The 17,311-nt window shown below is 41.6% G+C and overlaps 3 protein-coding genes across 4 annotated transcripts in view; 2 read left to right on the plus strand and 1 right to left on the minus strand.

Moving 5' to 3' along the window:
* lsm12b (LSM12 homolog b) overlaps nt 1-12,995 on the plus strand; it is a 28,233-nt gene extending 15,238 nt beyond the window's left edge. The window contains exon 6 of the mRNA XM_042083020.1: nt 12,980-12,995. The gene's annotated coding sequence lies outside the window, so the exon portion shown is untranslated. The remainder of the gene's footprint in view (nt 1-12,979) is intronic.
* On the minus strand, nt 1,587-4,684 carry tmem101 (transmembrane protein 101). Its single transcript, XM_042083018.1, has 4 exons — nt 4,523-4,684; nt 3,706-3,886; nt 3,193-3,339; nt 1,587-2,513 (listed from the first exon to the last, which is right to left on the minus strand). Exons 1-4 carry the CDS (start codon nt 4,651-4,653, stop codon nt 2,205-2,207), a joined length of 768 nt encoding a protein of 255 aa, XP_041938952.1. The 5' UTR covers nt 4,654-4,684; the 3' UTR covers nt 1,587-2,204.
* On the plus strand, nt 4,731-11,617 carry gngt2b (guanine nucleotide binding protein (G protein), gamma transducing activity polypeptide 2b). Of its 2 annotated transcripts, none has more exons than XM_042083022.1 (5): nt 4,731-4,748; nt 5,278-5,379; nt 9,796-10,016; nt 10,569-10,657; nt 11,246-11,617. In XM_042083022.1, the coding sequence occupies exons 4-5, from the start codon at nt 10,574-10,576 to the stop codon at nt 11,369-11,371; spliced, it is 210 nt and encodes a 69-aa protein (XP_041938956.1). In that variant the 5' UTR covers nt 4,731-4,748; nt 5,278-5,379; nt 9,796-10,016; nt 10,569-10,573; the 3' UTR covers nt 11,372-11,617. The 2 variants fall into 2 exon arrangements, with proteins under 2 accessions (XP_041938956.1, XP_041938955.1); XM_042083021.1 differs by lacking the exon at nt 4,731-4,748 and adding an exon at nt 8,012-8,065.
* Nucleotides 12,996-17,311: the final 4,316 nt, after the last annotated feature.

Consider the following 17,311-nt stretch of genomic DNA (forward strand, 5'->3'; position numbering starts at 1 on the left):
GAAGCTCAAAAGAAAAGTGCCTGGAGAAAATGTGAGTTTGACTGAAACAGATACTTTAAAAGGCACACCTGTGACCTTATAGTTTCAAATTACAATGCTATGTTAATCTGACGTTGAAAGATAGAGCACTATATATGTAACATGTTGTTGTTGTTAAATGTTCCTATGCTCTCTCTGTGTGGTCTGGTCTGATGTTTTTGTTTTATCGTTCAGATCACATTTTCAGCCATGGAAAAATCTGGACGACAGAGTACACAATAATACCAACCAACCCATACAAGAAAGAACTACAGGAATCCTATAGTATTATGGGACAAAATATTATAGTAATCTCATAGGAATAGAACTACTATAGAAATCTTATAGTATTGTGATAGTTGTTTTTCGTAAAGGAACATGGAGCTACTTCAAAACAGACTGCCCTTGTTGTAGTGTTAATTACAGTGTACCTGTTGAGGAAGAGCACACCGATACCTCCTCATGACGTCAACATGGTGTTTAGGTTACAGCTAAGTAGTTTAACTATTGTCCATCCACAGTAAGTATCGCTTACTGTGTTACATTACAATGTAATGCTATGGAGATATCCTCACAAGTGCTATGTAGCCTAGTGCTACAAGCATAATTAGTCTTCATAACTGCATCAGTTTCATCCCAAAATGTATACCTTAGTCAGTATGCTAGTAAGGGACTCCATCACTGAAACTCCTCCTTTCTGGAGACTATGGCTGAATACCAATCTCTCCCCTAAAGCCTAAGCCCTGAGCCCTCACACACTTAACTGACATCAGTCATAAGTAATCAAAGTAATCAAATTAAAAATGCTAATAACAGGAAAGGAACAGTACCTGGCTGCAACCTATCATTAAACTGACAACACAAAAAAAACGTGTTGCAAACATGGTCCATGTTTCTGTTTTATGCAAGTTGTTTACCTAGGTCTTTTCAAGCTTCCAGACTCCCTTTGGGTAATGCCGTGTTTCAAGTCACAGAGCTAAGGATTGTGGGTAATTCCCTTGAGTGAAGTGTTCACATATGCCGACCTGGGGAAAGGGAACAGGAAGGGTGTGAGCGTGCCCTCAAGCACTTCACAATTTCTAAGACAATTTCTCAGACAACCCTAAGCCCTCAGGAAGTTCGCAGGAAAGCCCATCAAAGTGTGTGAGTGCATTAGGGGAGACATTGGGATTGGGCCCAAGAGATCTCTTTAGTTTCCTTAGGGAGTTTAAATCATATATAGACATAGATATACAGTACCTTCCAGAATTATTGGCACCTCTGCTAAAGTTGACTAAAAAGAAGAATATAAAATCATCTTTTGGAAATTGATCTTAATGCCATAAGTAAAAAAATGAGGAAATATCCAACCTTTAAGGACACCAATTTTCTTTGTGAATGAATATTTGTATTCTAAATAAATAAATAAATGTTTTATATTCTTCTTTTTAGTCAACTTTAGCAGAGGTGCCAATAATTCTGGAGGGTACTGTAGTTCTAGATAGATACCGGTATATTTTATATATGATACTTATATCAAATAAGGGCCTATTTTTTGTATGTATGTGAATAAATCATTATTACAAGTGTTTCATACAAAAGCAGTTCATCTTTTATTGCCTGTTCTCAAAGCAATGGCAAAAGCAATGCAAAGAGCTGCACAACGGAGAAAATGCAGAGCTGCAGAGTTCTACTTGGATGCAACCAAGACAAGGCGTCCCTAAAGTACAGCAATGTAAACTCTGCCTTTACAGTAAGTAAACAGTAAGTTTACAGTGGTTTACCAAGACTTTATTCATAAATAAACAATTATAAAAACAGTCGAGCAAATGTAAACAAACATTACAATGATGATATATGTCTTATATATTATAAACAACAGATAGATAATGGAACCGTTTTTTTTTGTTTATGTTTTTTTTTGTGGACGCTTCACATCTGAAAGATTTAAAGATGTGTAAAGAAGATGTTCTTCGGCCTGTTTGTGGTCTGGGAAGCTCGATGAGTTCCAATGAGTTCATGACCAGGTTAAGTCCTCTCAAAACCCAACCCCACCCCACCCCACCCCACCCCACCCCACCCCACCCAGCCCAGCCTGAGACGCAGTCCTGGCCCAGAGTACAAGCACCCTTCCCCTGGAGGAAAGGGAGATGGGAGGGCCTCCTCCCTCTGCTTAAACGCTGCCAACCATCTTCCTGGGCACCTCCTCATCCGTCCGTGGCCAGGATGAGCACCGCGCCGAAGATGCCCACATTCTGCCCGATTAGCTTCATCTGGTTCCAGAACTCGACGTGGCGCGTGCGGTGCCAGTAGCCAAGGTTGCCGTCGATGAATAGCACAACGAGCGGCAGCATGATGGAGAGGATCTGTGCGGCGATGCGCACGTACACGCCGGACAGGAAGGCGAACGCCAGCACCCCGAACACCACCACCAACAGCTGGACTGTCAGCTCCCCGCCGGGGATGTGGTCCAGGTACGCCACACGATCCTCTTGGCTGTGCTGCAGGGAGTACACCTGGTGGCGGGAAATGGTACTGCAGTTAGGGCTGAAATGTGAGTCATGCTGAAGTTCAGGCCAGAGACTTTCTAATGAGGAGACACAGCACTCAAAGAATCTCCCACAGAAACGTATGGGGTTAATTTGTAATGCCAAAATGGCAATTGTCTACACCAGTGTTTCTCAAAGTGTGGTCCGGTGACAACTGGTGGTCTGCAAGCAGACGTGATAAAATAGATGAGTTGTTTACAATATTGAAACAACTTGTATGTAAATCTAAACAGTTCTGCAACACTGCCTGTGTAAGCTACGCTAGCTTAAATCATATGAATAATCTGACACAATAAGCAAGGTGCAAAGACAATAAGCAAGGTGGTTCAGTGAGTAGGCATATTGTGTAATATACTGTTGAAATAGGTGTCCTTTTTTTTTTAGCTAGGTGGTCGTGAGTTTTTTTTTTTTCATTGGTTAAGTGGTCCTTGGTCTGAAAATGTTTGAGAAACACTGGTCTACACATGCCCCGCCCCTTCCGCAGCCAAAAGTTGAGTGAGGTTGGTGTCGTGAAGCCTTGCGCATGCGCAGTTCTGCTCGAAATACATGCCGATAAGTGCCAATCTTGGCGGGTCTATAGACATGTGTTGTGGTAATGGTGTGGTAAAGGTGTGGTAACAACAGCTAGTTTGGTCTGTCTCTTTACCATGCAGATCAGGTAGATCCCCAGGAACACCTGGCCTGTGGACTGCAGCGATCGGGTCCTGGGTTTCTGTCTGTACACCTCCCCCGCTCCACTCGCCAGAACCAGAAATCCCCCAATAATGGCAAGAGCCCGGGAGTACATCCTCACCTGGGTGGAGGGTGTTAGAACACACACATATGACGGTAATACAGTAGGTGTTGTGTGTTGGACAATTATTATAATTCAATACTTATTATAATCTTCTTTAAATCATAGTACCCATGTGTCTTGCTTTCTCCAATGACTCCCATGTCTTTCTTGTGATTGTATGACTATCCAGCTGGCTTTTGCATTTACTCTACAATGTTTTAAAACACCAATATATTGTGTATTTAAGGATCTAGTGTAGCCTATAACCTACAGACTTATGGCATAGCTGCAATCTTCTGTCCAATCTTGAAACAATGTTTTATCAATTTCACTTCTACATCAAATTTTAGGGATAATGTCATGATCATGAAATAGTAGACTTACCTTTAACCAGTCCCCATAGTGAACCAGTCCTCCCACGTAGGAGACGTAAGTACTCAAAGCAAGCTGAATGGCGGCAGCGAGGGCGAACCACCTACGCTTCACTCCGAACGACATGAAGCTGGCGCACAACACTGCCACACCCATGTCTATGTACAGGTAAGGTACCTGGATATCGGGCTTCCTACAGAAGAAACAGACTTAATATTAGGCTAAATTGAAACAAAGCAACGTTAAATAAAACCACAAGGCATCTAAAATAAAATATTGGAGCATCGCGGTTACGTACGTTACAAGTAGTGTTGTTGGTTTCTTTTAGTAAGGCACATGATCAAGGCTGATCTAAACAGGAATACAAGGTGCTGCTGCTTATGCTTGCAGTCTTGGTTAATCATAAGGTTCGTTTTTCAAACATTTAGAGTAGGCCTACTCAGGCTGCCAAATTAGAGGGTTGCGCTGCTAAAGAACAGGGCACAGTGACAGTACCAGGCATATCAAGTTGATCAAAGACCCATTGGACATTTGTAAAGTAACAGTTCGGTATAATTGCAACCAGATGGAGCAAAGTTCGTCAAAGTCAGTATCTTTCCTGTTAAGAAACAGGAAACAGTACGTAGTCTGCTCATAACATATTCATCTCATAAAGTAACGTAAGCATCTCGCCAGTCAAATTGTTTAACTTTCCAAAGACAGAAACATAACTTTCCCCCAGTAGGAAGGTAAGTGCTCCGTCCATATCAGGTAATTTAGCACACTCCAGCAGTGGCTGTCTTAGTCTGAAAGAAACGGCTCTAGGCCCTTCAGTCACTCTGCGTCCTACCTTTTCACATCGGCTCTTTCAGCAAACAGCATAAGCATGCTAAAACAATTCCAGAATCCGAACCGGGTCAGAATGAAAGCGCCGAACTGGGATAGAGTCCTCAGCAACTCTCGTCTACCCGGGGCCGCCATGTTGATTACGGGCGGAAATCGCGTTGCATTTTGGATTTCAGGTCAGGACTGGCTAAGAAGTGTGTTATCGCCACCCAGTGGTACACATGGAAATGGTAGGCTACCTCTGCCGCATTGTGAGAAGTAAATTGACACGCCTGAATGAAACATCTGAAACTAAACCTGGACGTGGATGTAATGTAGGCCTATTTTTGGGCTAAATATCTGTAGCCTCTGTAGTTCACATATAATGTTGATGTTCTGTTCTCCTGTGTTACAAGGACGTTTCAATATTAGAGGAACAAGGGCAGATCCATTAGGTTAAGCGAGTCATATTCATTCTCTCACCTTGTCCTGCTATATTGTAAGCAGCTTGCTACAAGTTGTCAGATGCTAATTTCTGCTCAGTTTGACACAGTTATATTTGCCACACAGATGGCACTTTGGAGATCTATTTCAAGTTGATTCTCAATTGTTCTGACTTTATTCTACTTTGTTCATCTTGAATGATCGGCTGATGAGATGAGATTCACATTAGGCTCTAACAACAATAGTCATAAAAAAATAATGACTGATTGTAACCTAAGCAGCCTAGCCTAGGTCTTGCTGCTGGCAATGGAAGCGTAATGACCTGTTTATTCATAGGCTATGGCCCATGCCTCTGAAGGAAGGAACGGCTTGGATACAAAAGGTCATCCCATTTTATTGTGCTGCTTAGCCCATTTTCGACAGTAATAACCTATCATGGTGAGTACAACTCAAGTCAAGTTTATTTATATAGCACATTTCATACACAGAGGTCATTCAATGTGCTTTACATAAACAAAAGCAAACAGTAGGTGCAATAAAATAGTCAACAAATATTTTAAAAGTATAGAATAATAAAGAAAACAAAACACACACAAGATTAGATTCAGATTCAACTTTATTGTCATTGTGCAGAGTACATGTATTGAGAGTACATAAAACAAGGTACATAAAACACACAAATAGTACATAAAAGCATAAAGGGCATAAAGGGGTTAAGTTCACAACAGTTAATAGCACACAAGAGTTATTTGTACTTATAGTGATGATTTATGAGAGGAAAGACTGTCTCACTTTACATATATCAGAATTATACATGCAGAGCATGTCTTTATAGTCTGGAAACACCTAGATTCAACTTTATTTTCATTGTGCAGAGTACATGTACAGAGAGTACATAAAACAAGGTACATAAAACACACAAATAGTACATAAAAGCATAAAGGGCATAAAGGGGTTAAGTTCACAACAGTTAATAGCACACAAGAGTTATTTGTACTTCTATTGATGATATATGAGAGGAAAGACTGTCTCACTTTACATATATCAGAATTATACATGCGGAGCATGTCTTTATAGTCTGGAAACACCTAGACCAATTACCCTGTACAATTGGGAGTGGTCGGAAAAGGTTCTTTGATTTATGACTTCAAGCAGGGGCGTAACTAGCAGTGAAATTAGACTTACATTGGTAGGCCTAAATTATACCAAATTATTTCAAAAGTATAGCAATCTTGTAAACAAAGGTTTTAAATGCAGTTGTTTACTAAATTCCAAAGAAATACATGCGTGCCCGTGTTTTACATTGGAAATGGGCTTCAATCAAAGTCCTTTTAGGCAAGTCCCTCTTGGCGGCCATATTGCAACGCTTTTTGGGCACTCATCGGGCATCCTATTCGGTAGAAATGCGCGTGCGCAAGGCTTCACGACACCAATCTTGCTCCAGCAGCGAGTTCACAACACATGATTGGCACGATGTCTTCTTGATTTTTGAAAATTTCTTGAATTTCCCCTGGGGATCAATAAAGTATCTATCTATCTATCTATCTATCTATCTATCTATCTATCTATCTCAACATACCATATGATTGGCTCAATGTATTCACATCACACCACACGATTGGCTCAATGTATTCACATGTCGACATTTTGCCGAGGAAGGGGTGGGATATGTGTAGACAACAGCCATATTGACGTTACAAACTAGCCCCATGCATTTCTATGGAGGATTTTTTGAGTGCTGTAGAAAGACGGACCTGCAGAGCAAATTCCAAATTTGCCGAAAGGTCGTATGGGTATTCCCAGGCTACTGTCTTCATGTATTTCATAGTGGATCTGAAGTTTGGTTTTGTGCCATTTTCTTTCTGTCTTCCTACATTCTTTTTTTAGGATTTTAACCACTGGATTTTGTTTCCATGGTGTTTTCTGTTTGATTCTGACAATTCAGTAGACGTCTGTGATAGTGCTTGCTCGAAGAGAGCACTTGTTTGTTTATTTATGATTCCCCTTTTTAACATCATAGATCTGTTCTGAGTGTGTGGGACATAGACACATTAAAGAACACACAGAAATGATCAGATAAGGCCAGGTCTTTAACTTTAACAAGGTTGAGGGTGTGGCCAAGAGTGTTTGTTGGCCCCTGTACATGCTGTGTTTGGTTGAAGGTATCAATTAGTGCAATTAATTCCTTGGCATAATTGTTTTCAAGATTATCCACATGCAAGTTTAGATCCCCTGATATAATAAGACAGTCGATCTTTATGCAAATGGTTGACAACACTTCACCTAACTCTTAGATACAATGATACAAAGTCACTGAATGATGACTGATTGCACTGAAAAGATATTTGAATATTGTGGCTATACCCCCTCCTTTTATTTGTTCTGCAAGCATAGAAAACTGAAATGGTTCGATGAGAGTAGTAGCGCTGTTTGCTTGATCTAACCATGTCTCAGTTAAAAGTAGAAAATCAAGGTTATGTGTGCAGATAATATCATTGATTAAAAATTGAAGAAAAAAAAAAAGTGTTAGTTTTGCTGTAAGTGTTGGGGCAACTTTGTGGTTTCCCCGGGAACCATGGGGGAATTGTGTGGTTTCCCCGGGAACCATGGGGGAATTGTGTGGTTTCCCTGGGAACCATGGGGGAATTGTGTGGTTTCCCTGGGAACCATGGGGGAATTGTGTGGTTTCCCCGGGAACCATGGGGGAATTGTGTGGTTTCCCCGGGAACCATGGGGGAATTGTGTGGTTGTTGTGGTACAGGTAATAGATACAGGAATAGAGAATGTCATGGGCCTACTGGGTCCTGGCATGTTCTCAAAACTGCTGTACAATTTCTATTGCAGGGACCCCAAAAATATCAAACAACCATATTGCAATCAGAGTTAGTGATTTACAGAGTTACAGAGTCCTCTGTTTTGAACTTTGATCTTCATGGTCTTCATCATGGGGAGGTTATCACTTTGAAAAGGAGACTTCCTCGAAAACAGTTAAGGTCTTCTTAGTAGACTACAGGTCAGATAGGTAGGCTATTATTGAAACACCTGTAGTAAGCTATTTTATGTTTATCAGCCCAACCGTGTCTTGATTATTCCTTTGCAAAATGGCCAGAAGACCTTTGGAAGTGTGAGTATTCAACAGCATTTTTTGTAATTTCATAATTGTATCTCAAGCTAAATAACCTAATGTACAAAACAAGACAACCACAAATAAACAGTGTTATTCATTTCTGTAGCCTACAGATGCATTCATGGATATCGAAAAACAGTTGAGAGTTTTCCGTTTCACCTAAATGTGTCAATCTCATTCTTGGCCAACCTTAACCTCTAATTATATCCATTGAGATCACTAGATTGCCTTTCTCTATTAGTACAGACATTCAGATCCTATAGCGTCAACCCTAAATCGTTTCAATGTCAAGCCAATTGTGCCAGGACAACAGAAGCCAGTCTGCATTCGTTAGCGTCTGTTTTGGTGGCGGTGTCATTTTAACCACCATTTCTCCAGTGACTTCTTGAAGTTTCTCTGAGGGAGTTACTCATTAGTGACGTCTCCACGGTAATCTCCCCCACACCCCCCCCCCCCCCCCCCATGGGAGACTAACCCAGATCCTGCAAACCAGCTTACAGGTAGAGCAAGTGCCACAACAAGCTTCCACGGGCTTAGCCAAGGACTCACGTCCACTGTTCACACACACACACACATACACACACATACATTCACACACACACACACACACACATACATTCACACACACACACACATTCATGTAGGTGAGAGCAGAACACTGCAACTGATTATGAAGATGTGGGTCACCACTAAAATAGTGTCAGAGGAGAAAGTGAAGGCATCCGTAGCCAGACAGTCTCAGTGGAACCTCTTTAATAGGACAAAGGCGAAGCAGTTGTCACAACCGTGCAAAGATAGAGCCCAGTAGCCTACTTTCAGGCAGAGAGCTCCAATGTAATGTAGAGCTCTGTAAAATCATAGCCATCCATTTCTGTCCCTTTTTAGACTTTTTTTTATAAAATTCTATAGTTCTTTTTACCTTGTGCAAGTGAACCATGCGATGAAGAGGTCTACACTGTCGCTGTGACACACAAGACACGATGCCATCTTTGATTTAGCCGGATGTGAAGAGGCAGAGGGCGGGGAGGTTAAGTGATAAGATCCTTGAGAGGGATTATCCTCCCCTGGGGGTGGAGGTGGGGGTGGGGGGGGGAATCATGGCAGCTCCAAGCCTGGGGATGCTAGTGGAGAAAGTTTATGTTGTGACAGCAAGCAGGAGATAGTTTTCATTATTTATCTTTACATCTCTATTTAGAATGATAATTCAGTTGTATGGCAAGAACTTCTATCCAAAGCATTTGCCCACTATTCGCCGTAATGTGCATAAAGCTGCCATGTAAACATGAACAAGGGACAGGAACCTGTGGTTGTAGGAATAAGGAAAAGGAACCATTGATGAGAACCCCACTAATACACTCATTCAATTCACATTATATTTATTTATTATATACACTTCTGTGTTAAAGTTTGTATTCACTCAAGACTTCTCTGTTCTATTTGTATGGCATAATAACAGCTGTGGAATAATATCCAATAAGATGGCTTTCTCTGACTGCTTGATTCTGCTGATTGGTCCAAATGTGTCACCTGATGAGAGTCAGCATCTAGCTGAGACCTGAACTTTCGGCCGTGACTTACTTTGGCCAAGTACACGTTGACCTCCATTCTAACAGGCCATCATCCCATTGCCCTTCCTCTCCCCCCTACCTTTGTGTTAAGATGCTGGGGTAAGCCAAGGGATGGGGGCTCAGTTCTCTTACCTTCCTCAACTGTCTTAATTAAATCAGAGGGGATATAGGACTGGTGACATCATCTCATCCCAATCCCGTGCCGCGACATGATTGGACGAGAGCAGCAGAAAGAGGAGAGCGGAGAGGAGCGGGTGATCAGAACGCCGGCAGACCAGGAGGAGGACGAGGGAAGGGACGCTTGCGCTTGCAGCTCCCGCTCTGCTCCTAGGAGACTGAACCCCACTTTTCTGACTGCTGGGAGGGAGACTGATCAACAGGTGAGGGCTGTCTGCTAGACTGGACGGAGGAATAGATAGATATGTAGTACAAATAGATGAGTCTAAAGAATCTGACCGTTTGTGATTGTGATCTCGATAATCTTGGTTTGTGAAGTGGATATTTTATAAATAATAGTAACTAAGCAAACCTTTGAACTAGGATTAGTGATTGCAGTTCAACTAGAATGCTTTGTAAGGTGGTAGTACTGTAGTCTTTTAAGAATTTTGTGGGAAATTATGTGACAAGCGATGAATAGCCAATCATCTGCTCTTAGCTGTGTTCATGTCAGTACAGATGGACACCGGATAAAGACAAGCTTTTCCACTCTCAAGATTTGAGAATATACCTATAGAACACACAGATCTGAACTGCTCCTTGTCAAGACTGATAACATTTTAGTTATTTAGTTAGTTAGTTTGTTTGTTTACATTCTTTTTTGTTGACAGAACTTAGAACATTTAAAGCATAATTTAGCAGTTATGGTTTCAATAGTATATTTTTTGGTCTCCACACGCTCCTCCATGACCACCTCCCATGCTTGATTCTCACAGGCAGGATGGCTCGGGATATGTCCGAGAAGGACATCCTGAAAATGGAAATTGAACAATTGAAGAAGGAAGTCAGCACACCCAGATCAGCGGTGAGCAATTGTCAAGTCAAGTCAAGTCAACTTTATTTATATAGTGCATTTCATACACAGAGGTCATTCAATGTGCTTTACATAAACAAAAGCAAACAGGAATAGCTGATGAAAGCATAGAAGGGCAATAGTCAAAGAATAGTTTAAAAAGTAAATAATAATAATAAAATAATAATAAGTAGAAGCATAAACATACATAAAAGCATAAAAGGGCAGTGATTCAAAGAGTTTAAAAACTAATACTTAAAACAGAAACTATTAATTGTAGCATGATATGTTTAATTTAGTCAATTATCAGGTTGGTTCACTTAACTTTCAGTGCATGTGTGAATTGAGGTTTCAGTCCCATTGATCACGCTGGAGATTGTCTCTGAGATGTTTGAGCAGTGGCTGAATACACAACCTCAACACAGATAGGCCTGTATATTACGTAACTTATGTTATTTACAATACATGATAATACAGTAGAACACTGAAATGTCATAGATGACAGAATAGTGTATGGCTAAGTACAGTATATATTACAATTAGAAAGATATATCTCTCTTACTTTCTCTGTCTCTCTCTCTCTCTCTCTGTGTGTCTCAGATCTCTGCTTCTGCCAAAGAAACGATCGAATGGGTGGAGACCCAGTCTGCTGAAGACCCCCTCATGAAGGGCGTCCCTGAGGACAAGAACCCGTTCAAGGAGAAGGGTGGCTGCACTATTACATAGCACAGGCCCTGTCTAGAACAGGGCGAAGTCGGTCGGTTAATATTTCTTTTTTTTATTATTTATTTTTGTTTCCTTGGGAATAGTCAGTTCCGTCGTGGATCGTAGGGTGATTTTGGATGTCCGCTGTTCAGAACATGTATATGTGTGTGGTGGAGAGGCTCTGTTAGAGTTCAGTCTGATTTCTATCACTATGTCCCACGATGTGATTGGTGTTTGTCTTTGTAAAATAAAAGCCACTTAGCTATGCAGAGGTATCAGGAGTCTAATTTCATTGTATTCTTTGTGGGTCATGGGTCTAATCCTAGTATGTTCATTTTGCATGTTAATAATCAACACAATTGCATGTCAATGTGAAACAAAAGACACTTTTCAAAAGTACGTCTCCTACAAAATGTGGTACTACAATGAAATTACACACACACACACATATACACACACACACAAAGCTGCTATAGAAAGTTCATGAATTCATGGGATACACACATACACTACAGTTCAAATCTGCATAATATTTTTTACTTTTGCAAAAGCAGTATGTAAATGGGGTCGTGTAACGTGCAGTAGATTGCAGCAGCATGTAGCACTGATAAGAGGTACCACAGAGCGCTAACTGGCTTTGGGGTTAAATAGGATTTGTGTGTCAGTGCTCCCCCCCCCCCCCCCCCCCCCCCCCATGCAAAGGTGCTTCCTGGGGTCAAGCTCTTAAGCTTATTGCTGGGGATTCTTTCAGGTAGCACAAGTCAAGCCTTTCATCCAATTAGACCTCGTCCGTTCATTACGCTGCCAGACAGACAACTATTCTACAATTCATGTACAATGTGGACAGGACTGATTGCTGATGAAGCATTGCAGAAAATATTGTAAAATTGTACCTCAAAACAGCAACAACACATGCAACAACTAGCAATTAAACTAGCAGGCCTTCAATTCCAGGACCCTGTATGGCACAATAAAACATGCCCTGCATTCCTACACAGAGATCTGCGCTGTCGATTAGGGCACACTCTGGACCTTCCCTATCTGTATAAACACGAACACATGATGCTTTAAACGCTAATTCATAACACCAGCTAGGCAGATGACGTGAGGCTAGTCTGCACCTTTGGTCCAGTGACTAACCAGCTCTAAATAGCGAATCCCACAGAAGGATAGAGGCACCACAGAACAGAGTCCTGTTTACTGGGACATTCCACAGAACAGAATCCTGTCTACTGGGAATCATACGCACATGATTTAGTCCTTTATTTGGTCACTTACTTGTGATGCACGTGGGGTGAACAGCGGTGTGTGTGTGTGTGTGTGTGTGTCAGGGTCTGTCCTGCTCTCTCTCTGTGTGTGTGTGTGTGTGTGTGTGTGTGTGTGTGTGTGTCAGGGTCTGTCCTGCTCTGTGTGTGTGTGTGTGTGTGTATGTGTGTGTGTATGTGTGTTTGTGTGTATGTGTCAGGGTCTGTCCTGCTCTCTCTCTGTGTGTGTGTGTGTGTGTGTGTGTGTCAGGGTCTGTCCTGCTCTGTGTGTGTGTGTGTATGTGTGTTTGTGTGTGTGTGTGTGTGTCAGGGTCTGTCCTGCTCTATGTGTGTGTGTGTGTCAGGGTCTGTCCTGCTCTCTCTGTGTGTGTGTGTGTGTGTGTGTGTGTCCGGGTCTGTCCTGCTCTCTGTAAGGGTTCTGGCCATTTGGGACAAACCCTGTACACATCTTACTTCTTGACTTTTCTGATGCATTTTGTACATCTTGGTGTCAGCAGTGTGGTTTGGAATATTTTATATTCTGGAAGTTCATTTTAGTCACGGTTTGGGGTTTGCTGTCATGTGTTTGCCTTGTGTGTCAGTCCCCAGACTCTTGTCCCCACCCCTCACCTGAGTCTTGTTATGCCTGATACTTGTATTTAGCAAGTTCACCTGTGCCTTGTTACTTTTGCCCTATCATCTGTGTTTGATTACATTGTTCCTTGCTCACCTGTCTTCTTGCCATTGTCCAATGGTTTGTAGGGTTGCCAACTGTTCCGTTAAATACGTAATCTTCCCGTATTTAAAAGGAAAACGATGTGTTCCGTATTGCACTGATACGGAATGCATTTTGTTCCATATTATTGAGAATCAACTCAGTGTAAATCCATGACAGATCAGTATAATAAGTTAGACTATGAACGAAGAATGCATGATTCGTATGAGATAAAGAGAAACCTTGCTGTCATTTATCCCTCTCGGTTTGTCTGTCATCACTATCCCAGCAGAGAATGCACTTTTTGTTTGAGCCACTGTGAGTCACGTAGGCCTATATCACGTTGATAGTAGCGTGAGATGATGTCTTGCTCAGAGTTTTACAGTGCATCTGTGCAAGATAACCAACTAGCCTAGCCTACTTGCTGCTGAGACAGAAAAAAAAACAGCGATAATATAAGGCTTCACCAAATTCAGCTGTTTGTGATATCTGCCAGTTCAGTTTTATACATTTCAGAGGTGTTTGCGTAGAATATAGGCTACAAACAATTATTTATTTATTGTTTTTGTGTTAAGTGTTTTTGCATCGAAATGATTCTTATTTTGTACCGGATAGAAAATGTGTAGGCCTAGGCTAGTAGGCTACATTAATTTAATACGGAGCACTGGAGGTGTCATTGCAATATTTTTTTGTATATCATGAGAGTGTGCGCTCTTTTGACCAAACTGCACTCGTTTTGCTCAATTATCATATCATTTTACTAGATTGTGCATAATAAATAGTGCACACATTTTAGTGCATTCATTTGGCACAATTTAGTAAACGGGCCCACAATTTTGTAAAACGATGCACTAATTACAAGCGCACAAGCGCACATTTTTTGATATACATCTTGTGATACACACACACACACACACACACACATAGCCTATATCTATAACCCCCCCCTCCACTAACTGAAGTCGGTAAGCCGGTGTACTGAAGTGTATAAATGCCCCCCCATTCCTTATTTTCATATCAGAAAGTTGGCAACCCTAATGGTTTGGTTTTCCTGATTAGTTTGCTGTGTATTCAAGATCTTGTGTTTGCCTTGCTCTTTGCTTTGTCATTGTGTTTGGTCACGTTGGGTGCCCTGTTCCTGTGTATTTCTCATGGTGAGCAAGCCTGTCCTGTACTGTGTTGTTCTACATTTGGGTCCAAGCCTGTGACAATTTTGTAGGTCTTTGAGAAACGTCTTTCTTTTTACTCAATTCAATATCAGTTTTGTCTATAAGTTTACAAAAATACTTATATATACTTTATTTTAATCTCTTCATATTTCCTGTATTAACACAAACAAGGCTACATATATTTACACTAAAAACATTCATCTTGAAACATGAAAAAAAAAACAATCAACAATTAATCAGTTCATAAATCATGCAAACAAACAAATGGGAAAAAAGTCCATCAATTCATCCAGAATCAAAACAGTAAAGACAACAAACCTGGAGTGTGTTCCAATTCGCATACTTCTGTACTTAGGCTACAATACCTAATATGAGTGCACTTGTGCAGAAGTACAAAAGTATGTGAATTGGAACACAGCCCCGGTGTTATTGAAAACATCATGAACTAAAAGCCTTGGACACAGCTGTGGGCAAAAATCACTAGGCTCAAGTGTCTCACCCTACTCTGATGCAACAAGTTATGTATAGGCTGACCTGAAATGACCGCCTCATCCAAGCTCTAGCAGCTATTTGGCATCGATGGCATATTATCTCTACTCTGTAATGACACTGTGATAAACAATTAAGATAAATGTGTAGAAGGTCTGAAGGTGTGTTTGCATGGCCTTCTTATCTTAATTGTATTATCAGATAACGATAAGACACACAGCAAATTATGAGTTATGACAGTTACAGGATTTTGAGTGCCAGTGAGGCTGTCATGCTTCTGTACAGTACATAAAGGCTCTGTTCGAAACGGTAAAAACTGCTGCCTTTTAAGATATCTAACTGGAGAGAGTGAGTGGTGGTGGAGAGAGTGAGCAGCACCAAATTCCTGGGGGTGCACATCAGTGAAGACCTCTCCTGGACCACCAACACTGCATCACTGGCGAAGAAAGCTCAGCGCCGCCTGTACTTCCTGCGGAAACTCAGGCGAGCAAGTGCTCCACCAGCCATCATGACCACATTCTACCGAGGCACCATTGAGAGCATCCTCTCTAGCTGTATCGCTGTGTGGGGCGGAAGCTGCACTGAATACAACAGGAAAGCCCTGCAGCGCATAGTGAACACAGCTGGAAGGATTATTGGTGCTTCACTCCCCTCCCTGAAGGACATTTACACCTCCCACCTCACCCGCAAGGCGACCACAATTGTGAGTGATGCAAGTCACCCCGCTCACAATTTGTTTGATCAACTGCCCTCTGGGAAGAGGTACAGAAGCCTGCGCTCCCGCACCACCAGACTCACCAACAGCTTCATACACCAGGCTGTTAGGATCCTGAACTCTCTCCCCCCTCTCCCCCCTCCACCCTCAGCTACATAACATCCTGGACTTTTAGACCCACAATGGCTGCCTTGCACTACTCCACTTGCACTACTCCACTTGTACACTTGCACACTTGCAACTTGTTGTTGTTGTCCTGTTGTCCTGAACACTTCTGAACACACATGCTACTGCTCTTACATAACTTGCACCACTATGCCACTTGCATACTTAGGTCAAACAAAACTACCTCAGCCATTTATTGGCCTGACTTTTGCACTATTATATTGACTGTCTACTGTATGCACAATTGCACAATTTCTACCAAATTTTGCTGCTCTTATTTCTTCATTGTATGTGCCTTCTTATTTTTACTTTTTATATTGTTTACTTGAATGTTATGTTTGTCTGTGGACCTAATTGGTAAAATATGTCTTGTCTCCACCGTGGGATAGTAGGAAACGCAATTTCGATCTCTTTGTATGTCTTGACATGTGAAGAAATTGACAATAAAGCAGACTTTGAACTTTGAACTTTGAACTGGGGAGCGAGGCAGCAAGTGTGGTTCGAAACCGGAAAAAATATTTAGCTGCTTTCTAAGATATCTTAGAATTACCGAATAATGCATGGTCAGTTTTGAAGGCAGCATCGATGCTCACTTCATGCTCCCTACTACCCATAATCCTTTGCGGCAACGTCTGAAACAGCTGTGAAAAGTAAACAAAGATGGCAGATGACACCGGTAATGGCTGCTGAATCTGTTGAAATGTGATTTGTGTGACATTATTTTGCTTAGATTTATAGATTTGTAGCGAGACATAAATGCTTTACTATCTGATTATACCATTGTTGTAACCATTGATAGTGTCTGGTCTGATATATGTGCCGCCCGTCAAACTAATTTCTACCATTAGCTTGCTAGCTTCCGTAAGCTAGTTTAGTTTAACGTGCGGCTTTTGCTAACGTCACAACACAGTGTTAACCAAAGATTCTCGAGTGCTACGCTCATTCTTAAAAGATGCATTTAATCCAAAGTCATGTCTAGTGAGACAGCTCTCTATGTAGGGAGGGAGGCAGCAGGCAGCTGTCTTCCGTTTCAAACAGAGCCAAAGACTTGAACCATTATGTGAGATGCAACAGTTTGTAATGACGTAAGATATTAGCTAATAACAACAAAACTCTTTGAAGCAGGCATTGCTTAATGCACCTTCTCTACTTTGCCAGAAACATTGAGTAACTGGCCTTGTACGTTGCCATTGATGTAATTACAATAATATATAATTATGACTGCCGTGCTAGCGGAAATTCAGTGAATTTCCCTCAACGGTATCCGGGACACTGAAAGACTGGACTGCACGAAACTTGGTGGGCATGTAGCCCTACAAGGATGACACGGAACCATCATTTTTCGCTTTGATCCGTTGCCCACCCGCCGCACCAGGCCCTCCGAAAGGAGGGTAGGCCGGACACAGTTTTCTGTGAATATCTCAAGAACCGTATGGCCTAGGATGACCAATTTTTTTTTCCGTA

The sequence above is a fragment of the Alosa sapidissima genome, chromosome 24 (assembly GCF_018492685.1).
Source record: "Alosa sapidissima isolate fAloSap1 chromosome 24, fAloSap1.pri, whole genome shotgun sequence".
NCBI lineage: Eukaryota > Metazoa > Chordata > Actinopteri > Clupeiformes > Clupeidae > Alosa > Alosa sapidissima.

Bases quoted from the DNA above. Each gene is read 5' to 3' on its own strand.
- tmem101 (XM_042083018.1), bottom strand. From the start codon at position 4,653: ATGGCGGCCCCGGGTAGACGAGAGTTGCTGAGGACTCTATCCCAGTTC. The intron at 3,340-3,705 runs GTAAGTCTACTA...CCCTCCACCCAG, and splicing joins ACTATGGGGACTGGTTAAAG to GTGAGGATGTACTCCCGGGC. The intron at 2,514-3,192 runs GTAAAGAGACAG...TCCCGCCACCAG, and splicing joins GGATCTACCTGATCTGCATG to GTGTACTCCCTGCAGCACAG.
- gngt2b (XM_042083022.1), top strand. From the start codon at position 10,574: ATGGCTCGGGATATGTCCGAGAAGGACATCCTGAAAATGGAAATTGAA. The intron at 10,658-11,245 runs GTGAGCAATTGT...TGTGTGTCTCAG, and splicing joins TCAGCACACCCAGATCAGCG to ATCTCTGCTTCTGCCAAAGA.